Source organism: Ovis aries, chromosome 2, assembly GCF_016772045.2.
Source record: "Ovis aries strain OAR_USU_Benz2616 breed Rambouillet chromosome 2, ARS-UI_Ramb_v3.0, whole genome shotgun sequence".
NCBI lineage: Eukaryota > Metazoa > Chordata > Mammalia > Artiodactyla > Bovidae > Ovis > Ovis aries.
In genome coordinates, this window is record NC_056055.1 from 243100569 (window position 1) to 243125521 (window position 24953).

The window sequence follows — 24953 nt, forward strand, 5'->3', positions numbered from 1 at the left end:
GCTGAATTTACACAGGTTGGTCCAGGGACCTAGAAACAGTGATTTTATAAGTAGTGTATCTCAAACTCTTTTCTTGAAATAGACTTAGTAAAGTGAATGTTTATGTAGGGCGGTCTGGAGAAACAACTAGAAGCAACTGGAAATTTCCAGCAACTGGAAATGTTTCCTTTAAAACTCACTGAAACGTTCCCTGGTGGTCCAGTTGTTAGGGCTCAGTGCTTGCACTGCTGGGGCCCACATTCAATCCCTGGTCAGGGAACTAAGATCCCACATGCAGTGCAGTGTGGCCTGAACAAAATAAAATTTTTAACCTACCCTGATATTGCTCTGGGTTTATCTTATTTCCAAATAATACTGTAATTTATTTATTATTTATTATTCATTTTCTCCCAAAAGTCTTGAAATAGAACTTGTACTTCAGAAAGTGACCCACCCTCAGAGTACGTGTCTCTTGGTTTGAGTATCTAGTAGGGGATTTGACACTGAAGAGGTTGCTTTACAAAATAGTGAGGAATTTGTTAGCTTGCAAGGTATTATTGGAGAAGGCGTTGGCAACCCACTCCAGTACTCTTGCCTGGAAAATCCCATGGATGGAGGAACCTGGTGGGCTGCAGTCCATGGGGTCGTGAAGAGTCGAACATGACTGAAGCGACTTAGCAGTTTCAGCGGCAAGGTATTATGATCGTATTCTGCCTCTGGGGGATGTCACGTTTTAATTATAGGAGAGACTATATGGAACATGTATATCTACTTAATTTATAAGAGGCAATATTTTCTAGTTAGGTAGCATAGTTTGGTGATTAATAATAAAACTAAAGCAAAAGCTCTGGAGTCATGCAGACCTGGGCTGCAGTCTTGGTTACATTATTCATTCATTCTGAGAGTGAAGTTGCTCAGTGGTGATCACCTTTTTGCAATCCCATGGGCTGTAGCCTACCAGGCTCCTCCATCTATGGAATTTTCCAGGCAAGAGTACTGGAGTGGGTAGCTATTCCCTTTTCCAGGGGATCTTCCCAACCCAGGGATCGAACCCAGGTCTCCCACATTGCAAGCAGACACTTTACCCTCTGAGCCACCAGGGAAGCCAAAATAAGTGGGTCATTCATTCTGACTTTACACAAATTAACAACCCCTCTAAGCCTTGGTTTTTTCCATCTCTAACACAGAGACAGGAAGAAAAATGTTCCCCACCTCCTTGGGTTGTTGTAGGTATCGAGTGAGGTGTTGCTTGTATAGCCATTGGCTCTGTCACTAGTACATAGTAGAAAGAAAGTAGAAAGTGAAGTCGCTCAGTCATCTCTGACTCTTTGCGGCCCCATGGACTGTAGCTTGCCAGGCTCCTCCATCCATGGGATTTTCCAGTGGGTTGCCATTTCCTTCTCCAGGGGATCTTCCTGACCCAGGGATCGAACCTGGGTCTCCCAAACTGCAGGCAGACTCTTTACCATCTGAGCCACCAGGGAAACCAGAGCACATAGTAAGTGCTCAATAAATAAGTGGGCCAGAAACCCAGACCAGCAAATAGATGATTACAGCGGGTTGCCATTTCCTTCTCCAGGGGATCTTCCTGACTCAGGAATCAAACCCGGGTCTCCTACATTACAGGCAGATTCTTTACTGACTGAGCTACGAGGGAAGCCCCAGTACATAGTAAGTGTTCAATATATAAATGGGCCAGAGACCCAGACCAGCAAATAGGTGACTACTGCCTTCATTGAGAAGTGCTGGGGCAAAGGGTACTGAGTCCAGTGGGAGTCCCAGAAAAAACATTAAGGAAGGCTTCCTGGAGGAACTGACATCTTATCTGAGCAGCTGAAAGGAGGCTGGGATATGTTATGGGAAGAATAATGAGAGAGCTGTGTTTCCCTGGTGGCTCAGATGGTCAACTATCTGCCTGCAGTGTGGGAGATTGACCCTGGTTCAATCCCTGGGTCAGGAAGATACCCTGGAGAAGGAAATGGCAACCCAGTATTCTTGCCTGGAAAATCCCATGGATGGAGAAGGCTGGCAGGCTACAGTGCATGGGGTCACAAAGAGTCAGACACGACTGAGAGACTTCAATTTCTACTGTCTTTTCTTTTCCGTTCATGGCAGGCGAGGAGAGATGAGAGGTAAGGCTGTAAATGGCAGCAGCAAGAGATCATATAGGACCAGATAGCCATGAAGAAGTTTGGCTTTCACTCAGAGAGCAATGGGGGTCATTGGAGAATTCTAAGGAGGGGAGCAGCCGACCAGATATGCAAGACTAGGGGAAGAGAGACTGGTGAGGAGATGAGAGGTGGTGCGATCTGAACTAGTGTTGGCCAGGAAATGGAGAAGGTGACCATGTTTGTGAGACATTTAGGAAGTAGTGATAATGACTGAGTGAAGGCTGGTGGAAGGAGATGGGGAGTATGACTTCCAGGGGGCACAGTGGTGCCTTCCACCAAGACAGAGAGAGAAGGAGCGAGGTACAAGATGGCCAGTTCAGTTTTGGACACGCAGACTGTGAGGCAGTCACATGAAACCATCCCGTAAATGGTTATATACATAGATCTTAAGCCAGAGAAGGTTCCAGGCTGGAGAAAGAGTCTTGCAAGATAGGCTCAGTAACAGCCCCCAAAGATACCCAGGTCCTAATACTTAGAACCTGTCATTGTCTATGGCAAAAGGAATTTTGCAGATGTGATTAATTTAAGGATCTTGAGGAGGGGAGGTTATCCCAGATCCTCTGGATGGGCCAAAAATGTAACCATAAACATGCTTATAAGATGGAGATCAAGGGAAATTTGACCACAGAAAAGAAGGTAATATGACACAGAAGCAAGATGGCCTTTAAGATGCGAACTTTGCCCCAGGCCAAAGAATGCAAGGAATGTAGTTCTAGAAGCAGGAGAAGGTGAGGAAACAAATTCTTCTCTAGAGCCTTTGGAGGGAGTGTGGCCCCGCTGATACCTCGATTTCCGTCCAGTAAACTTCAGACTTCTGACCTTTAGGACTATAAGAGAATAAATAGGTGTTGTTTTAAGCCGCCAAATTTGGGGTAATTTGTTACAGAGGAAATGACTAGAGAAGACATCAACATAAATGGTGTAAGGAGAGCTGTTGGCGTTGCATGAAGGTTTCCAGGAAGCCTGGGTGGGGAGTGAAAAGAGCAAGGGGTCCAACTTTTAAGATACACCCAGAGGAATTTCCCTGGTGGCTCAGTGGATGGGGATCTGCCTGCCAAAGCGGGGGACATAGGTTTGATCCCTGATCCGAAAGGATTCCATGCAGCATGGAGCAACAAAGTTCATGCATCACAGCTACTGAGCCCATGTGCTGCAACTACTGGCTAGCTAGATAATCTTCTCAATGAGGTAGTGGGGTGAAATACCGTGAGATCATTTCAAAAGGGGGGAGATTCAAGCTTAGAGAAGCAAGCAATTCACTCAGCTGTGTACAGCTTGGTCCACAGCAGTGCCAGGATGGGAACTGAGATCTGACTCCAAAGCCAATGTTCTTCAGCGCAGTGCTTCCTGATATTTTCTAGAGGACCTCATGCTCCAGAACTAAACCTAAGTGGATTTTTATCCTGAACACCATCCCTTATCCACCCAAATATATACGTCCTTTCCCAAGAGGCAGAGTTTAGTGGTTGCGAAGGAGTGGTAGTCTTGAGCCTGGTCGGGATGGTGAGTCGGTGAAAGGCAGGAGAGTGAGCCCAGAAAGAATGAAGGTGTGGGTGAGAGGGCTGCGTAAGGGGTAGTGGGGAACCAGTTCCTGAGCGCCTGTTGGGTACACGCACGTGTAAGGCTCCCTCCTGCCCAAATCACAACCAAGCGGCATTAGACTTCCCATTCTGCAGAGAACGAAACTGAGGTTCTAAGAAGGGACGTACTTTCCCTTAAATCACAGCTAGCTAGGTCACCAAGACACACAGACCCCGGAGGCACGGTCCACGGTTGGGAACAGAGCCAAGGGGCGGGTGTGGGCGGTCCTGGCCGAGCAGAGGCACAGAAACTGGTGTGCGGGGCAAGGGAGGGGTGGTGCGATCCGGGGCGCAGGCAGGGCACCGAGGGCCCTCCGATCCCGGGCTCGAGAGAGCGATGACCGACCGGGTGGGGATAATGCTGAAGGGTGAGACTGTGAGGGCTGAGAACCAACAGACAGGAGAGAAGACGCAGGGTGCATTCAGGAGGGGTGCGGAGATGGGGTCCCGGGCTTTGGGAGGGAGGGTAAGTTCAGAGGCCCCGGAGCCCGACAAAGGGGCGGAGCTCTGGACGCGCCGAGAGCGAGGCCGGGCGGAGGAGCTTTAAGGGAGGCCGAAGGACCCGGCAGAGACGCACGGAGAGGGGACTCGAAGCCCTCTGAGGGGCTAAGGGCGGTGACGCGAGCCGGGGGCGGGGCAGCGAGCCAGGGGCGGGGTTTTCAGGAGCCGGGAGGCCAGGGGGCGGGGCCGATGGGCCGGGGGCGGGGTAGTGAGCCAGGGGCGGGGCTCTTAGGAGTCGGGAGGCCAGGGGGCGGGGCCGATGGGCCGGGGGCGGGGTAGTGAGCCAGGGGCGGGGTTCTCAGGAGCCGGGAGGCTAGGGGGCGGGGTCGATGGACTGGGGACGGGGTAGTGAGCCAGGGGCGGGGCTCTTAGGAGCCGGCAGGCCAGGGGCGGGGCCGATGGGCCGGGGGCGGGGCAGCAAGCCAGGGGCGGGGTTCTCAGGGGCTGGGAGGCCAGGGGCGGGGCCGAGGAGCCCGGCGAGGGCCGAGCCCGCGCGGTCCCGGCTAAGGTGCAGAGAGAGGCTGGAAGGCTGTGGGCCGGGCTGAGAAGCGGGCGGGGTGGGAAAGGTCGGGGCTCCCGGGACGCTTAGGGGAACGCGGCAGTGCCAGGCGAAGGGGGCGGGGCGGCACGGAGGGGGCGGGGCGCGCCGAGTCCTGGACTGCGCTCGCGGCTGGCGGAGAGGCCGGCCCCGCTCAGTGCAGCAAGCGCCCCCCGGCCCCATTCCGGCAGCCCCGGCGCCCACACCTCGCGCCCGCCATGCCCGAGCAGCTCAGCGTCGCCGAGTTCCTGGCCGTCACGGCAGAGGACCTCAGCTCCCCGGCCGGGGCTGCTGCCTTCGCCGCCAAGATGCCCCGGTGCCGTGGGGCAGCCCTGGCGCGGGAGGAGGTGAGAAGAGGGCCGCGGTGGGAGGGGTCTGGGGTCCCGGCAGGGCCTTTCCTTGACCTTCACAGGCGTGACCCGAGCAGTGACGGTCCTTACCGCGCCCCAGAAACCTGCCCCTTCTCTAAATCTTTGAGAACCGAGCGCATCTCTAACATCTGGGTCCTCCCCGTCGAATGCCTGGGGCGGAGGGCGAGGAACCATCTGGGGGGCCTCGCAGTCACCTCGACGACAGACTTCCCAGGTCGAGGGACATACCCACAATGTTCTTGATGACCTGCAGCTGGGTCGCTTGTGGGTTTGCTCAGCGCCTCACAGCATCTGTTTGGGTTTTCATCTTTGGAGTCCCACAAGTTCGTCCCCTAAGTCACTCCCTTTCTGGGAAGACGACCTTCCCGCCACAGTCCTGAACGAAACTTCTCCCTGGGAACAGGGAGGCCCCCTCTCCCCTAGACTGCTGGTTCTGAAATTTGGCTGGTGTTGTGGAATGAATGCGGAGGAGAAGGCGCCAGGAGCCGGGGTTCACCTTGGCCAGGCTGTTCAGGAGTTTGCAGTCTCCTCTCCCCTCCCCTCTCCTCTTTGTCTTTTCCAGCACTGCCGTCCCAGGCCTTTCCTTTAGCCTTTGCAGGCTGCCCCACCCCATTCCCCTGCTCAGAGGAGTTCTTTCCTTCTCTCCAGACCCACCGCACTTTCCTGGGCCTCCTCTGCCGGAATATTCTAGGGCAGACACCCTGAGGCTTTGAGCCAAAGGAGAATAATGTGTTTTTGCAGCTCCCTTTCAGGAGATGCCCTGAATTTAGGTGGCGTTTTGGACCTCAAGTGGCTCTCACCTTCCATCCTTCACCCTGAGAATATTGAGCACCTACTGTGTAGCAGATAGAAAGATTAGTAGTTCCTCATACTCTGGGCCAATGTCTTGGGGAATCTCTCCTCCTTCTCCTCTCCCCTGCTGTCTGAACCCCCATCCTGGAGTAGTGATGATAGAGGACTATGGAAAGATCATCCTCTTTGGGGAAGGCGGTGGACCTGTGTTCAAATTCTGGCTCCGCAGTTTGCCAGCTGTGTGAGCTTGGGCATGTGACCTGATCTGTTTGTGTCTCCACTTTTGGCATCTGTAAAATGGGGATAATAATGTTTGCCTCATGGGACTATGGTATTAAATGAGGCCACGTAGGTAACGCATGCATTTTGATTAATGGAATGATTATAGGGTTAATTGACAGACCTCTTTAGACAGGGCTGGGTCTCTTTTTGTCCTCATGTCTTTCACAGTTCAGTCAGTTCAGTCTCTCACTCATGTCTGACTCTTTACGACCCCTTGGACTGCAGCACACCAGGCTTCCCTGTCTATCACCAACTACCAGAGCTTACTCAAACTCATGTCCATTGAGTTGGTGATGCCATCCAACCATCTCATCCTCTGTTGTCCCCAGCCTAGCCTAATGCCTTGCTCATAGTGGGGGAGGGGCAGTACTTGTTTGAAGGGGCGATGACCTTTGGCTTCTTTCCTTGAGCAGAACCAGTAGCTTGGAACTTACCGCCTGTGAATGTAGGATGTATTTTACTGGAGGCATACAGGGAAACTGCCCAGAACCTCCTCTTGAGGAGAGAGAGCCTCCAGAGGATTGTCTTCATTTTGCGACCTGGAAGAGGTCAGTGGGATCAGCATCCTTAGGGCTCTCACAGTTCATACTCCTGTTGGGGTTGTTCATTAATATGTTAAATCAGAGCAGGATCTGGAGAAAGGGCTGTACTATGAACCTTTCTCCAGGGACAGAAATGCCCGTTTATGCCTGTGCATCTGGTCTTGCCCGGCTCCGTGTGGGTAAGCACTGTGTGCGCCTGGGGGAGGGAGTCCTCAGAATGGATCTGGAGGCCGCTGCAGGCTCCTGTCAGGACTCTGCCTTGGCTCCAGTGTAGGCCTGACAAAATCCAAATCTTTGCCTTTGAGACTTTAGTTTGGTGCATGCATGTGTTCATTTTTGCACCAGAAAGGTTTCTGACACCCAAATTCAGCTTTTCTCTTCAGCATGTCAGTGCCTCAAAAGTTAGACTCTGACCTTTGGACTTTCCTGAGGTTTCCTGTTTGGCTTTGCGTTTGTGTTTATATTTACATGCAGTTTGATGCTGGCATTCCCCCAGTCTCAGTTCTGGGCATGACTGACCCCCATTCTTGAAGCTCCATTTGGCTGAATCAAAATTTGACTGATTCTCAAAGCAAGTCCTCCAGCTGGTTTCCTGGGAGTAACTAAGGGCTCTGCCCTGGGACTTGCAGTCTTTTTTTTTTTTGCTGTCCTGCTAAGGAGGGTCCTGGGTAGGTTACAGGAAACTAGAATATCAATGCTGAGAAGCGCTTGAAGGTCAAGATCACCTAGGAACTCCCATTTAAGATGGGGAGGGGACACATGTATACCTATGGCTGATTCTTGTCAGTGTTTGACAGAAAACAACAAAATTCTGTAAAACAATTATCCTTCAATTAAAAAATAAATAAGATTTAAAAAATAAATCTGAAAAAAAAAAAAAGATGGGGAAACTGATATCCAGAGAGTATTGTAGACTTGTCTAAGCACCCACAGCTGGGGAATGGAAAAATCAGCGTTTCCACACAAATGTTCTAACCCTTGGTCCTATTCGCTTTCCTTCTAAAGTAATTTCTCTGAACCTCAGTTATTTACCCTTAAGATGGGTCTAATAATCCTTCCTTGCTTACCTCTCTGGGTTGGTAAAGGTTTTTGTTTTTAATTTAAAACTGTTCAAATATAAGGGAGTATTAAAACAGATAATCATTCTATCAACCACCTTCTTCCTGTCCTGGGCCACTGTTACATTGATATTCACAGTAATACAGGTGAAAATGGACCCAGGGAGATTAAGGTAGTTGCCTTGTGTCACCTTGTGGATCTGTCTGACTTTAAGGCTGCTCTGTGTCCGTTCTCCATGCTATTTCTCTGCTAGACACCAAGAACATAAACATGCTGCTCGGGTTTGCTGTCTGGTAAGTGGAGCCCCAGGAGTCTATCCAGAGTACACAGAGAAAGATATGGTTAGTGCCATATGAGACCAGTGGAGCAAGGCAGGGAGCGAGACTGATGTAGTCAGGGACAGCTTCCTGGAGGAGCTGACACTTCCCAGATGAGTTTTGAAGGATGGAAGAACTCCACTAAGTGGAGAGGACAAGTGAATGAATATGGAAACAGATGGGAAGAAAGCATATTCAGGGACCAAGTAAGCCACTATGACTTGTAGTGAGCCACTAAGTCTCACTATGACAATGCTGAGACTTTACGCTATGTCATGTATATTAAACTACCAATGAACGTACAGTGGGTCTTGGATGAATCAGTCCACCACAAATACACTTGTGTTTTGTATATGTTTTTGGAAATTTAATGAAGTTTTCATTGAACAAAAGACATACTGATTTTTAATTAAAAAATTTAAAGGCAACAGAAAAGCTGCAGTCACCTCTGACCATGTCTCATGATTCCTGTCCTCTCTCCAGAGGTAACTGCTGTGTAAATGTGCACGCTTCCCAGTATCTGTCCTCAGAGAAAATGTGTTCTCAGTAAAGGGGTGGTGGTGAAGAGGGATGTTTACCTAAATCAGTATCGTGTCTTATAATGCATAGTTTTAAGTTTCCTTGGAGTCAAATTCATCTTTTCCTTTGTAACTTAAGCGTTTTTGAATCTAATTTTAGAAAGGATTTCATTCTTAATTCTCAGTATTCTTGTGAATTCTACGTTCTGCTTTGTCATGTGTCAATACTCGTTTACCCAAATAATAACATTTTTGTTTTTAAAAAAATGGTAGAAATTATGTAATCGTAGAGAATTTTTTTGTTTGCAAGAAACAGAAAGCCTCTCAAGTCTATGTTGAAGGGAAACTTGTTTTAAGGAATTAGAGATGCCTTGTGGTACTGGGGAGCAGTAGACCTCACCCAGGCCTCATCAAGGCCCCACTTGAGGCTGCAAAGTCATCAAGGGGAAAAGCAGCTGCTTCATCCTTCCCACTGCCTCCGGCCTCTGTTTCTTTCTGCACCCCTGAGCAGTGCTTTTGCTCACTCATCATCACCCAGGCCCCCAAGGGCATCACACAGTCTTCCGGGAGGCTGGGCATCGTTAGCCCCCACCTTCACGTGAACTCACTGGTCCAGCTTCTAAAGGCAACCAAACCAGTCTTGTGTCCCACTTCCAAGTTCCTGGTAGGTTGGTGGGCTGGGCCACCAACCTTCTGGACTGGTTCCAGAATCTGGGTCTCCGCCCCTGGTTTCATCAGCAGAGGTCATGAAGGGATAGACCCAGGCAGGGAAACACAGCCACGGAGACCTACACTGTGGGAGGAGACACTTCTCAGAGAAGAGGAGCAGGACCTGGAAAGTCCCCACCCTCACCCCTACTTGTCCATGGCAATCCGTTTGGCACAGTCTAGGCTCCAGGGAGAGGCGCTGTGTTCATCCTGTTTTCTGCCTCTGGTTATCCAGGTGAAGAGGAACCCCAGTTTGGAAAACTCAGCCTTGGTGCAATTAAAAAGATGGTGAGCTGAGGTGTGCAGCATGACTTGGAGGGTCTTGAGTGTCATTTAGGCATTTGGGCTTTTTGCTGGACAGCAGAGACAAGTCGACCAATCATGTTGTCTAAGGATTGGATGAGGTTGTCGCTGCTGAGTGACAGTGGCCAACATCGTGCAGGGAAACTGCTCCATGCCAGGCCTTACATTAGGCCCTGGGTAGACACATTACTCATTAAGAGAGACACAGTCTCTGCTCTACTGAGCTTATAGTCTCCTGGGGAAGACAGACAGTAAGTAGGTCAGTAATTGCACCTGTCATAAATGTCATGGAGGCTCCTCCTCCCTATCTAGGCCTGCCCTGAGGCTTGGTTCTGAGTCCTCATCTCTGCAGGCAGTCTCATCCATACACATGGGTTCAGTGTTCTGGCTTCAGCTGGCTCACATATGTGTACCTTTAGCCCAAACCCCGGAGAAGGCAATGGCACCCCACTCCAGTACTCTTGCCTGGAAAATTCCATGGACAGAGGAGCCTGGTAGGCTGCAGTCCATGGGGTCGCTACTAGTCAGACACGACTGAGCAACTTCACTTTCACTTTTCACTTTCATGCATTGGAGAAGGAAATGGCAACCCACTCCAGTGTTCTTGCCTGGAGAATCCCAGGGACGGGGGAGCCTGGTGGGCTGCCGTCCATGGGGTCGCACAGAGTTGGACACGACTGAAGCGACTTAGCAGCAGCCCCAGCAGCCCAGACCTTCATGTCCAGCTGCTCACATGGCTGTTTCACTTTCACTTGGTCAGTGTGTCCAAAGCCACGTCACAACTTCTGCCCCAGGCTAGCCCTTCCAGTTTTCCCTTTTCAGAGAAAGGTCCTTCCCTCTCTTCTGTTACACAAGCCAGAAGCTCCATGTCCTTCATCACTAAAGGTAATTAGTGTTCACTTCTAAGCATCTCTGTCTGCTTCTCTACATCGCGACCCTGGTCCCCGTCACTGTCACCTCTCCCCTGGAATGCTGCACTGGCCTCCTAACTTGTCTTTCCACTTTCGCTCTGGCCCTGTTCTCCCTAACAGCCCTGTGTCGCTGTCTTTGGCAGCATACATCCTAGATACATTTTACATTTACTTGCATAATTACTTTATTGAAATCTGATTTTTCACTAGATTTTGACTTCCGTGAGACAAGAACCTCTCTCACCACTGGATCCCTAGTGTTGACCATAGCACCATAGTAGGAGCTCAGAAAATATCAGCAGAATAACAATGAAAAGAAGAAACCTGAAAAGGAGCATTAATAGAGAATAATGGGGTGAGGGTGCTCTAGTTGGAGGGAACACCTTAGGGAACATCTGAGTCGGTAAAGAACCTAAAGTGTTTATGATACTGAAAGAAGGCCAGAGGAACAGAAGCATAGCCTGGCAAATGGGAGATCCACCCCAGATGAGTTTGGGAAGCAAGGGCCAGATGATCTTCAAGTCTGTAGGCCCTGGTGGCAAGTCTGGATTTTATTTATTTTGCAGGCAAGCAACATGACCCAATTTATATTTTTTTATTTATTTCTTTTTAATATTTGCTTCCTTTAATATTTATTTATTTATCTGGCTGCCCTGGGTCTTAGTTGCAGCATGCGAACTCTTAGTTGCTCCATGTGGGATCTAGTTCCCCGACCAGGGATTGAACCAGGGCCCTCCTGCATTGGGAGCAAGGAGTCTTAGCCACTGAACCACCAGGGAAGTCCCCCTCAACTTATATTTTAGAAAGATCGTTATCAGCTGCTGCATGGAGACGAGATGGGAGGAGTCGGGAGAAGACCCAGGGAGGCTGTTGGCAGTTGTTCATGGAAGAGACGATGGTGGTTGTGGGGAGCAGTGGTTGGGGCTGTGGTTGGTGGAGAAGTGGGCAGATTCTAGAAGGATTTTATAAGTAGCAACAGCAGGATTTGTTGATGGAGTGCATGTGGAGAGTGGTCAAGAATGGTTCCCAAATTCCTAACAGAAGAATGCCATTGCCCCTTCCTAGGAAGAGAAATCTGAGACAGGAACAGGTTTGGAGGGTAGTCAAGAATTCTGTTTTTACATCTTATAGGTTTTTGAAGCATTCAAGTGGAGAAGTCAAGAAGACATTTAGATATATTCATTTGAACGTCAAAGGACTAGGCAGGAGATACACATCTGAGAGTTGTCAGCATTGAGATGGGCTTCCCTAGTAGCTCAGATGGTAAAGCATCTGCCTGCAATGCAGGAGACCTGGGTTCGATCCCTGAGTGGGGAAGATCCCCTGGAGAAGGAAATGGCAACCCACTCCAATATCCTTGCCTGAAAAATTCCATGGACAAAGGAGTCTGGTGGGCTATCGTCCATGGGATCGCAAAGAATTGGACACGACTGAGTGACTAACAGACACACACAGCATTGAGATAATGGGTTTCAGACTTGGATCTGTGTAAGCATCACCTGGCATCATTCCCAGAGTCCTATTGAATAGCTGTTTCTCACTTAGCCTTCTTATTGCAAGTAACAGAAACCAACCTGAGCTGATTTAAACAGAAAAGAAGTTCACTGAAAGGGAATATTCAGTAGTTCACAGGATTTCTGGGAAGCTGGAGAACTGGGGCAAGGCAGCAGACGGGATCTCAGCCAAGCCACTCTCCTGAGCCAGTTTGGCGAGGACACTGCTGACATGCATTAAATGCCGCAGCTTGTGCCGCCGCTGTCCCCTGGGGACTGGGTACCTTCACCGTTGGTGTTGTTATTCAGTCGCTCAGTTGTGTCAGACTCTGCGACGCTGTAGACTGCAGTATGTGATGCTGCCCTGTCCTTCACTATCTCCCGGAGTTTGCTCAAACTCATGGCCGTTGAGTCAGTGATGCCATCCAGCCATCTCATCCTCTGTCGCCCCCTTCTCCTCCTGCCCTCAATCTTTCCCAGCATCAGGGTCTTTTCCAATGAGTTGGCTCTTTGCATCAGTTAGCCAAAGTATTGGGGCTTCAGCATCAGTCCTTCCAATGATATTCAGGGTTGACTTCCTTTCGGATTGACTGGCTTGATCTCCTTGCTGTGCAATTTTGCCATCAGTATCAGAATGATCTTCCACTCTCTCTGCTCCTGATTCAAAGTCTGCGTTGAGTGCCTCTGATTGGCCAAGCCTAGCTCCTGCATTCCTGTTCCCTAGCTTCAAGGGAGTCTGGAAATCATTAATTTGGTCTCGGCAGCTTTTGTAGAAGGCAAGCTCTGCTGAGGCCTGGGTAGCAAGTAATTTCCCAGGTGTAGGAAAGAGGTTTAGATACCAGTCTGGCAGAAATGAGAAATGTCCTTGGCTGGTTCACCAGCCTGCAGGAGAATGTCTGGGAATCTGCATCTTAATCAGCAGCCCAAGGAGATGCTCATGTAGGTGGTCTATGAACTACATAATGCGTTTAGTGCATTTAATGCATTTAGTGCGTTTAGTGCTTAAAGAAGTGGGAGTAGATAAGATCACCTAGGGAGAGGAATGGAGACAGTCTGGGCTCAAGCTCTGGGGAGCTCCAGGTCTGACAGGTTAGGATGGGAAGAGTAGTTAATAAGGGAGATAGAGGAGCTGCCAGGGAGGAAGGAAGGAAATCAAGAGAGTACAGTGCCTCAGAAGCCAGGGGAGGAAAGTTTTGATGAAGGAGCAATGGTCAGCTCTGTCAGATGTCCAGAGGTCAAATAAGAAAATGACAGAGCCATGACTCCTAACGTTGGCAACTTGGAGGTCATTGGTGACCTTAAGTGCTATTTTAAGGTCACCTTAAGTGACCTTAGTGCTGTTTTCCCCTCCACACCGGCTTGGACTAATTTGAGGGGGAGACAGATGAGAAATTTTCCTGAGAAGGGAAGTAGAGACATGGGATGCTAACCAGGGACCTGGGCCAAGAGGGTTTTCCAGGCCAGATTTAGAACCCGGCTCTGTCTGAGCCCAGCCTCTTCCCACTCCAGGCTGCCTCTGCACGAGGACACAGGGTCCTCCTGGAGTGTGAGCCTCAAGCCCAGTCTTGCAAAGTCTCCTTGTCTCCCCAAATTTCAGTCTTTGGGCCCAACTTCCTTGCTTGGTATTCAGCTGTTTCTGGCCACCAAGGTGACACAGGCAGTTTTGGGGACAGAAACTGGAGTTTTAGGTCTGAGTAGAAGGGAAATGCTTTCTGCAAAGTCAGTTTGGTAGTATAGTCCTCAGATATCTTTGCCAGAAGATTCCTTTGATAGGCTCAGAGTATATGCAGCAGTGAAGCCCACAGGGGCACAGTGAGTTCCCCAGACTCTGGGGCAGGGCTTTGGGCCCCCTTTGTCCTGGGAACTTTGGGAGTGGGCCTCACTGTGAAGGTACAGGAGGCTAAGCTGGGAACAGCTGCTAAAGGTTTTCTTTTTTAAAAATTATTTTATTTTTTTTGGCTGCACTGCATGGCATGTGAGATCTTAATTCACCAAGCAGGAATCAAACCAGCACCCCTTGGTTTGGAAGCACAGTGTGTTAACCCCTGGACTGCCAGAGAAGTCCCTGCTAAAGGTTTTCTAACTGGGCTTGGTTTTGACTTTGAGCTTTCAAGAACTTCAGATGTTGTTGGCTCCACCCAGACCTACAAATCAGAATCTCCCAGTGGTGAGACTTGGGCAAGGGAACAGTCAGAAGTTCCCCAGGCAACTCTGATGAGCAGTCAGAGTGAAAACTATTATGGTGAGCTGTGCGTGTGCTCACTTAAGGTTTGTTACTCGTTAAACACTATTTGTTGAACATCTGCTGTGTTAAAATGGTAGTCTCTGAAGGCATAGACGTGACAAGGTACCCACCTGGGAGGGAGAAGAACTCATGCCCATGGAAAGGTGACTGACAGCCCACAGCATAAAGCGGTGTGGCTGAGATCGAAGGAGAGAGTCCTGTAACTGAAGTCAAGCAGACTTGGGTTTGAATTCTTATGGGTTATGTAACCTCAGGCACATGACTGGAATGGTCTGAACCTCAGTTTCCCCATCTGCAAATCAGGGTGATGATAACTGTCTTATGGGGTTTTTTTGAGGGGATTACATATAAAGCCTCTAGCATCTACCTGGAACATAATAGATACTTAATTTTTAAAAATTCTCTTTTACTGAAAACACAAGTATCCCTGCTTATAGAATAGTTAAGTAGATTAGTAACCACAGAGAAAAGGGGAAGGTCATTGCAATAGGCATGAGGTAATTACTGTGAGTAAGCACTAAAATTGTGTAGTTCTGGCACTGGAGCAAAATGAGAAATCTTGTGTACCTTGCAAGTGTCCGGGAATGAGTAGCTGAGCCTGATTCTGGACGAGACGGGGTGTCCCCTCAGCTCTGCCCTTTGCTCTCTCCCATCCATTTCTTTCCACATCAAGCATTTGTTGAGAGCCGTCTCCATTCTCAGTCCTGGCTGCACATCACAATCCCCTGGGTTGCTTTTAGATAGATAGTTTTTTTTTTTGTAATAGAGATAAAGTTCTTATGATACAAAATACACCATTTTAATCATTCTAAAATGTACTGTTCAGCAGTCTTTATTCACAGGGTTGTGCAATAATTGCCACTGTCGAATTCTAGAACATTTCCATCAGGCCAAAAAAGAAATACTGTGCTCACTAGAAGTCACTCCCCACTGTGACTCCCTCCAGCCTCTGGCAACTGTCAGTCTCCATGGATCTGCCTATTCCAAACATTTCACTTCAGTGGAATCCTACAGTATATGGACTTTTGTATCTGGCTTCTTTCAGTTAGCTTAATGTTTCAAGGTTCTTCCATACCCTCCTGGCAACGTTACAAGCATTTCTCATGTACATATTAACTCTTGTAATCCCCATCAGAGGCACAGAGAGATGAAATAGCCCAGGAAGCAGAATTGCCAAAACACGTATACAGGATGTGCATGCAATATTTGCAGCTTACTTACACTAAGAATTATTCACTGATTATATGAAATTCTAATGTAACTGCATGTCCTGTATTTATTTTTGATACATTGGGCAACTCTGCTAGCAGTAAGTGGCCAAGCCAGTTATTTGGACATGAGCACATGGGAGTGCCTCACCTCTCACTCCCCCGGGGACTCTGACTTAACAGGATGTTAAGTATGAAGTGAGGCTCCGGCTCCCTTATTTTTTTAAGCACTCCAGGTCTTTCCCCTGATAAACTGGGGTTGTGTCTCAGGCCCTGGGCATGCGGAGATGTCTGCTATCTTCTTGCTGGCTGTCATACAGCCCTCCCTGTGTGCCTGACACTGGGCTAGGTGCTTAAATGCCTGTTGGCATTCAGTCTTATGGGATAAGTGCTATTTTTATCCCTTTGAACAGATAAGGACATGGAGGCTCAGAGAAACTGAGTCACTTGCCCCAGGTCACACAGCTAAGAGAATTAGAACTAGAATTTGGCTCTCAGAACAGTGTGATGTCCTGAGTTCTTAGCCCCTGTTGCCTTTTCTGTGTTTCCATAGGGCCCTGCTACTATTCATTTACTCATTCATTCATTCCACGAAGGTTTACTGCTGCTCACGTGCCAGGCCCTGTGCTGGGTGCTGTGGATATGAAAGCAAATGAGCCCACCCTTGCCCTCCCCTTGTAATTAATTGATTTTTTAAAAATTCTGGCAGCCCTGGGTCTTCATTGCAGCGCCGCAGGCTTCTCATCAGAGAGCACAGTCTCTAGAGCGCCCGTTCGGTAGTTGCAGCAAATAAGCACTCTAGTTGTGGCATCCTTAGTAGCTCCAGGCATGTGGGATCTTAGTTCCCCGACACCAGGATCAAACCCCGGTGCTCCCCCCACCCCAACCACCCCCACCCCCTGCTGGCAAATTCTTATCCTTGCCCTTTTAGTGTTTTCAGTGCCCGTAGAGAGTCAGAAGTGGTAAATTAGGGCCACGATTGCTCTGATAGAAGCCTGCAGTGGGCCTGGGGTGGCATAAAGTCAGTTCTGTTTTGGTGGGGGGCAGTGACCTGTAAGCTGAGTGGGAAAGGATGGAATGTTTGCTAGACAGCATGGCGAAAGGTCTAGCAGCTGGAAACAGCCAGACACACTGAGGAGACTGCAGAGCTGGGGAGGACCGGGGTTCAAGGGGTTCGTGGTGACCGTCAGGTGGGGGCAGGGAAGGATTCACCCAGGCCCACCCAGAGACCCCAGAGAACGGGAGGCATGGGGCCTGCTGCCCTGTCCTGGGGACAGGCTGCATTCTCCTCAGGGTTGGGTGGAATTCAGGGCTCGGAGCCAGAGGTCAGATGGGAATCTACAGCAATCCTCGGGCAGAGTTCTTGCTGTCTTAGCTCATCTCTGCCGAGCAGTCTCCCGAGGAAAATCCCAGCCAGGAAACTTGGGGTTTGTGGAGGCCTCGGTGCACACAAAGGGTGCGGCTCCCTTCCTGCAACCCCTCTTCCCCCCCAACCCCAACCCCGCTTCCCATCCCACCACCCTGCAAGGGGCAGCTCATGAGGCTGAGTTGGCAGGGCTGGCTGGGTGCCCGGGATGGGGAGACGGCTTCAGGAGCCCGACCGTGGGGGCACACGGCCAGCCACAGTCTCCAGCAGCGCAGGAAGGAAAACAGTGAGAGACTGAGGGACCCTGAAATAATAAATGTTGGAGCTGGCAGGAGCCTTCCATGTCACCGCCCAGCCCCTCGTTCCAGACAAGGAGTCGGCCTAGGGAGGGAAGGAGACTGACTGCTCGAGGTCACAGCAAGGGCCGGGGCAGACCTGGGCTGGCAGTGGAGCCCCTCCTCCGGACCGTCCCAGCCTGGATGCTCAGGTGCTGGGGATGGGGGCTTATCCAGATGAAAACCATTTGGAGACATTTGCTCCTGCTGGTGGGGCTTCCCAGGTAGGTGGTGCTAGTGGTGAAAAAAAAAAAAAAACTCATCTGCCAATGAAGGAGATGTAAGAGACACAGGTTCGATCCCTGGGCTGGGAAGATCTCCTGGAGGAGGGCATGGCAACCCACTCCAGTATTCTTGCCTGGAGAATCCCGTGGACAGAGGAGCCTGGCGAGATACAGTCCATGAGGTTACAAAGAGTCAGACAAGACCAAAGCCGACCTAGCACGCATGCACGCTCGTGCTGGTGGCCAAGCTTAGGGAAGCCTTACTGAAGATGCTTAACTCAGCTCTGAGTCCTGGAGCTTTGACCAGGAAGGGTCATGTCTGCAGGTGGGGAAACTGAGGCACAGATGGAGAAAGGAATTTGCTCAGAGGGATACAGAGGGGCTGATGGCAGAATTGAGCCTAAAATTCAGTGCCCCCACTCCTTTCCCTAAAAATGTTTCTGCATTGCTTCCAAAGATGCCTGACATCCACCGTTAGAAAAACCATGACCTAATTTATTAATCTTCACAGCCATCCTTACAGAGCTGAGTGGGGCTCAGAGAGGGGTACAAGTGAGAGAAGGCTCTGGAGCAGAGGGCGCTACTTACAGGACTCTGAGCCAATTGCCTCACTTCCCCCAGCCTCGGTTTCCTCATCTGTAAAATGGGGAGGATATTAACTACCTCACAGGAATAAACAAGGAACCAGAAATAAACCAGCATTCCGTAAGTGGGGGTGGTGGCTGGATTCATGTAAGTAGATCCTCCTGGGAGCTTGGAACCCAAGTGTTTCCTGTTGGTGATCTGCTTTGGGCCAGGCTGGGCTGTGCTGTCCCATCACCTAGTCAAGCCTGAGGTTCAAGGTTGCACCCCTTTTCTCCCACTTGGGCCTGGGTGTGCAGATGCGTCCCTGAGTCAATCTTTCTACCACAATAATTTTTTTTTTTTTTTGGCTGAGTCATGTGGCTTGCAAGATCTTAGTTCCCTGACCAGGGGTTGAACCCATGCCCTCTGCAGTGGTAGCATGGAGTCCTAACCACTGAACCACAAGGAAGTCCCATCTACCATGAGAATTTATCGGGTCACTCTTCTCTTGTTCAGAACTCTGCAGGACCTCCCCATCACTCGTGGGCTAAAACCTAGAGGTTTGGGTTAAACGCATGGATTCTGAAGCCCGATAGCCTGGGCCCGAGTCCAGTCACACCACTTACCAGCTATGTGAGCTGGACAAATGCCATAACTTCCTCGGGCCTCAGGTTCCTCATCTGTAAAACTTTCTGGGGATGTTGACAGGATTGCGTGAAATAATGCAGAATCTGTCACGTTCTTAGAAGAAGCCTGGCACGTGGCTGTAATGTAAAACCATCCCCTGGCTTCTCACTAGGAACGTGGGCTCCCAGTGGGTCATGCAGGGTCCCACTTAGCCTGAAGCCTCACTACTCACCACTTCCCCACCCAGCCTGGTAAGTGCCTGCCACATAAGTTCCAGGCCGTTCCCCAAATGTGCTGACGCTTCAACCCAGGGACTTTGCCAAGGCGCCTCTCCCCTCTTTTTTTTTTTTTAAATGAATTAATTGGGCTGTGCCGGTTCTTCCTTGAGGCGCAGGGGACCTTCGATCTTCATTGCAGCATGTGAGATCTTTAGCTGTAGCCTGTGGGATCTAGTTCCCTGACCAGGGACCAAACCCAGGCCCCCTGCACTCAGAGCACAGAGTCTTAGCCACTGGACCACCAGGAAGTACCCTCTCCCCTCTTAGAGTTGTCTTCCTGTCCTGCTTTTCTCCACCAATGTCTCCTCATCTTTTCAAGGCTCTGGTGAAGCACTGCTTCATCGCAGGGTAGGGTGGGCGCTCCTGTGCCCTCCTCCGCCCAACAGGCATCTCTTCTGCTCCAGCCTCATCCAGGCCGCCTCAGCCCTTGGCACATCCTTGTCTACGTTTGGCCTGACCTACTCTCCCCAGCACTTGCACAGTCAGGCAGAGCACAGCTGGACACTCAGTATGTGTGGACAAGCCTCTACTGTGTACCGGCAACTCTGTTGGAGACCTTACCCCAGTCCCTGCCTCGGCCCCACTGGGCAGAGAGGGGCAGCCTTCAGATTTGAGGTCCCAGAGTAGATGCTGTTCGGGGAGTAGAACTGAGCTGGGATTGCCTGGAGGTGGGATGCTAGCAAATACTTCCCAGTCCCACCCTTGCCCCTCCTTGCTGGCCACCCATGAAGGGCCCTGTGGGGCTCCCTGCCTTTCTCTGGATCTGCTGGTTGGGCAGGTGGGTGAGCAAAAGCAAACTTAGAGCATGATATGAACAGGACAGCTCACATTTGCAAGGGCTACAAACTTAGCCAGTTCTTATGATCCAAATCCCAATGGAAAGTGGCTGAAGCAGGAGTGACTATCATTCCCATTTTTTAAAAAATTATTAATTTATTTAATTGACTGCGTCAGGTCACGCGGGATCTTTCATTGCTTGGACTCTCTAGTTACGGCACACAGGCTCCAGTTTGGGTCCCAGGTCGGTCTCTGCCACTTTCTGGCTGTGTGAGCTCAGGCAACTTTCTTCACCTCTCTGAGCCTCACTGACATCAGCCAGATGGGAATAAAAGCAATACCTGCCTTATCGGGATGTTGTGAGTCTTAAAGGGTGGATGTCAAATTGCTTTGCAAACTGTAAAGCCCTGTGCAGGTTTTGGATTTAGTCTTTCCTTAGTTTGTCTGCATTTCCAGTGAGAGCTGGGGCCAGAAACTCACCTGAGCTTTTGTTTTGCAGTCTGTAAAATGAGGAGATAATGTTAGATTATCTCCCATATTCTGTGATTTAGTCTCTCAAGGGACGACATCATGGTCCAAGGCAAAGGTAGAAAATGGTTTTCATCTCGTGTGCCAATTCTAGTTTGATAGGTAGAGGCTGCCTGAAGAACTGCCTTAACAGAATGATGAAACAAAGCCAGTCAGTGGGGAGGATACTGCGGTGGATTAATCATGGCCCCAGCGGTCATGAAATCCCACAGAAGACGTGCCTATGCCCTGTATTATAATAGTCCAAAGGAATGAATGTCCAATGGTGAAATTTAATCTGCAGCTCCCAAGGCCTTAGCTTTACCAGCTCTGCCCCCTGGATTGGGTCGCCATGGTTACCTCAGCTGGTTCTGAGAAACCACAGGCCCGAAGAATGGCTCCCATTGATGAATCCTGACCCAGGAAGGGGACATGCAGAAGGCCCTTCCAAGCAGGGAAGCTGGGCACAGCCCTAGTGCTGCCATCTATGGACTTTTGCTGCAGTGTGGGTGTGGGTGTGTGGGTGTGTGTGGTGTGTGTGTGTGTGTGTGTGTGTGTGTGTGTGTGTGTGTCTGGGGTGGGGTGGGGGGGCAACATGGAGCTGTATCACCAACTGGAATTCAGACTTTGTCCAAGCCCAGCCAGCCAAGGCTGCCTGAAGGACTCCAGTTGATTTTCTGAGTTCAGACATGTCCCCAGAACTCTGAGTTTCGCCTCCCTTTGCCCAGTGCCTGCCCAGACTCTTGCATGAACTCTTAGCTTTGAGAGAAATCTAAATGGCCATCCCTGTTGATTCAAAATCTGAACCACACTCTACCACCCGAAGTCCCTGAGTACTTCAAGCTCACGCCTTCCAGGGTAGCTTATTCTTCCTTAGGAACTTCTTCCTCTGAGCTGATGTCTGTTTCTGTCTCTCTAACTTCTACCTGTCAGTCCAGGTCAGGGCCAACTTCAACCAATCTGTTTTCTCTCTAGTAGGACAGCCCTCAGAGAAGGCAATGGCACCCCACTCCAGTACTCTTGCCTGGAAAATCCCATGGACAGAGGAGCCTGGTGGGCTGCAGTCCATGGGGTCGCAAAGAGTCAGACATGACTGAGCGACTTCGCTTTCACTTTTCACTTTCATGCATTGGAGAAGGAAATGGCAACCCACTCCAGTGTTCTTGCCTGGAGAATCCCAGGGACGGGGGTGCCTGGTGGGCTGTCGTCTACGGGGTCGCACAGAGTCGGACACGACTGATGCGACTTAGCAGCAGCAGCAGCAGCAGGACAGCTCTGGAGTATTTGCAGTGGGGGCCCAGCCACTACCGTCAACTTCCTTTTCTTTGGACAGGTCTCCCTCTGTCGCTCCCTCCTCCCTTCCTGTGTTGAGGGGATGTTGAGGGGATATGATAAAAATGCTTGAGCTGAGATTCAGGCTCAAAGGCAGATCCAGCCCCAGGATCAAAGGAGCCGTGTCTCAGTGGGGCTGCTTGCTCGTAATGAAAGAACATTGGCGCTGCACTTGGCCAGACCTGGGTTTAAATTATGACTCTGCTGCTCTGCATGTTATGTGACCTGGACAAACCTGGACATGCTCCTTCCCCTGGCATTTTCATCTACAAAATGCAGATGGTGATGCCTACCTCAGAGGGTGGCTGGAAGAGTGACAAGTAAGAGCCTGGCCCAGAACGCTTCCTCAGGCACTCAGGATGTGTAACACCTTGGACTCTGTGGCTGCCCAGTGGCAGAGATTGCACTGTGGTCCCTTCGGCACCGTGGTTCCCACATCTTGCTGAGCAGGCTCATGGGTTGGGGGAGGTATCTTCAATTAGCTCAAGGAAAGTTGAGAAATCCTCAATCAAATTCAGTTTCATTTTGAAATGGATAATATTATTATCAATCAAATAATAGTTTTCTAAGCATTTTACCTATGTGGGTTCATTTCCCCAATAACCCTACGTAGTAAAAACTATTATCATCCTCATTTCATAAATAGGGAAATTGAGGCACAGAGAGGTCACATAGCAAATATCTAAATGGAGCTAGAATTCAAGACCGGGTAGTTTGGGGCCAGCCTCGTAATTTTAGCCATGATGATTTACTGCATCTCTGAAAGGTAGAATTAAACCAGTGATCCCCAAACTTTAGCGTGTGTCTGAATCACCTGGAATCACCTGGAGGGCTTGTTGAAACACACATTGCTGGACTCCACCTCCAGATTTTCTGATTCAGCTGAAGAATTTGCATTTCTAACAAGTTCTCAGCTGATGTGATGCTGCTGACCCCACTTGGAGAATCACTGACTTGGGGATTAAATAGACCTCCTTGAGTCCAGAGGCTAATTTTTGTCTTTTCCTAACCTATCCAGTCACAGGAATGAGGAAGGAGGGCTGATCTCATACAGAGGCAGAAAACAAACCACAGTAAAAATCATGCTCATATTTTCCAAATGCCTCAAGCCTTGGCACATGCTGTTGTGTCTGCAGTCTCATCTGAGCCTCACAGTGACTCTGTGAGCTAAGTGGAGAGTGGATTTTTTTCCCCATATGATATTATATTTCTCCTATTTTAAAGAAGGGGGGATGTTGCTGGGCTAGTGTCAGCCAGGGAGATAGTCTCCAGGAGACTGGGGCTAGGATCTCAGCTTGTGACTCATACTATGGTAGCCTCGTTACCGGAGTTCCAGAAACCTCTGTGCCTTTCTCCAAATCCCATCCCATTCCCAGGCTATGAGCAGAATTTCCTCCTTAAAAATGGGCTTCCCAGCTGGTAAAGAATCCACCTGCCAATGTAGCAGATGGAAGAGATGTGGGTTCGATCCCTGGGTCGGAAAGATCCCCTGGAATAAGAAATGGCAACCTACGCCAGTATTCTTGCCTGGGAAATCCCATGGGCAGAGGAGCCTGGTGGGCTACACTCCAAGGGGTCACAAAGAGACATAACTGATCATACACACGCATGACAGAGATCACCCCTTCCTTTCTTTTTTTCTTTAATTAATTCTTTTTTCTTTATTTCTTAGAGCAGTTTTAGATTCACAGCAGAACTGAGTGGAAAGTATAGAGAGTTCCCATATACCCCTGGCCCTACACATGCACGGCCTCCCCCGCTACCATCACCATCCCACGCTAGCACGGAACATTGGTTATCGTCAGTGGCCCTGCACTTGCACACCATTATCACCCAAAGTCCACAGTTTGCATTAAGGTTCTCTCTTGATGGGGAACATTCTGTGGGTTTGGACAGCTGTGTAGTGAGATGTGCCCACTAGCATGGCATCATGCAGAATAGTTTCACTGCGTAAAACTCCTTTGTGCTCTACCCACTCTCCTTCCCTCCAACCCCTGGCAACCACTGACTTTTTACAGTTTCCATAGTTTTGCGTTTTCCAGAAAGTTATATACTTGGAATCATATAGTATATAGCCTTTTTAGATGGGGTTCTTTCCTTTTAAGTTTCCTTTATGTCTTTTGTGGCTTGACAGCTAATTCTTTTTTAATGTTTTCTTGACTTTTTATTGTCCTATTTTCAATTTCCTTGACTCGTGAAAATGTTAGTATTTCTATTTTTTTCCTCTTTAAAAAAAATTATTTTAATTGGAGGATAATTACTTTACAGTATTGTGATTGGTTTTTGCCATGCACCAACATGACAATATATGGAACACCTCACAAATCTGCGTGTCATCCTTGCGCAGGGGCCATGCTAATCTTCTCTGTATCGTTCCAATTTAGTGCATATGCTGCCGAAGTGAGCATGATAGCTCGTTTCTTTTCAGCGCTAAATAGTAGACCACTGTCTTCCAAGTTTCGACAGTGATGAATAAAGTTGCTATAAGTCTTTAAGTGGAAGTCTTTAAGTGGAAATAAGTTTCGACTCATTTGAGTAAATACCAAGGAGAGCAGTTGCTGGATCATATGGTAAATGTCTGTCTGGTTTTGTAGGAAACTGTGGAACTGTCTTCCAAAGTGGCTGTGCTGTTTTGCATGCCTACAAGCAATGTGTGAGAGTTCCTGTGGCTCCACTTCCTCACCAGCATTTGGTGTTGTCAGTGTGTTGGGTTCTGGTCATTCTAATAGGTGTGTGGTTCCTCCCTTCCTTTTGAAAAATACTTGCTGAAAACTAACATGAAATATCCGTTACATACCATTGGTCAGAACTCTGTCACGTGACCACATTTAGTGGCAAGGTAACCTGGGAAGTGTAGTCTTTATTGTGACTGGCCAAGTGGCCATTTGAAAAATCAGGGTTCTAATTGCTAAAGGAAGAAAAGAGAATGGGTTGAGAGCCAACCAGTAGCATCTAGTCTACTGCAGGGAAGACAGACCCTCTTAAACTAGTTTGAGCTGTCAAGGGAATTTGTTGGGTAGATTTGGGGATATTTCATGGAGGCCCAAAGACAGGAAGTATGGAAGGGCCTCTGAGAGTGAACGACCTGGAAAGTTGTCGGAAACCAGGGCAGCTCTTTTCTTGTGCCTCTCTATGGCAGGGTGGGTCTTGTTTCCTTCTTTCTACACATCTACTTTGTTCTTTTCCCTTTGCCCATGGTAGGGAAGGTGTCCCAGCTTAACACTTCCAGTCAATTATCTAGCTTTCCAGAAAGTGAAAAAGTAAAAGTGAAGTTGCTCAGTCGTGTCCAATTCTTTGTGACCCCACGGACTGGAGCCTACCGGGCTCCTCCGTCTGTGGGATTTTCCAGGCAAGAATACTGGAGTGGGGTGCCATTTCCTTCTCCAGGAGATCTTCCTGACCCAGGGATTGAACCCGGGTCTCCT

At 49.4% G+C, this 24953-nt stretch overlaps 1 protein-coding gene and 1 non-coding gene across 2 annotated transcripts in view; one reads left to right on the forward strand and one right to left on the reverse strand.

The window, feature by feature from the left end:
* Positions 1–4876: 4876 nt before the first annotated feature.
* ASAP3 (ArfGAP with SH3 domain, ankyrin repeat and PH domain 3) overlaps positions 4877–24953 on the forward strand; it is a 49974-nt gene continuing 29897 nt past the window's right edge. Inside the window, 1 exon segment of the mRNA XM_015093688.3 lies at positions 4877–5116. Within this exon segment, the coding sequence (XP_014949174.3) occupies positions 4988–5116 (129 nt within the window). The 5' untranslated portion in view covers positions 4877–4987.
* LOC114113291 (U6 spliceosomal RNA) lies at positions 23831–23936 on the reverse strand. Its single transcript, XR_003588354.1, has one exon. It is a non-coding gene; the product is annotated as a U6 spliceosomal RNA (small nuclear RNA).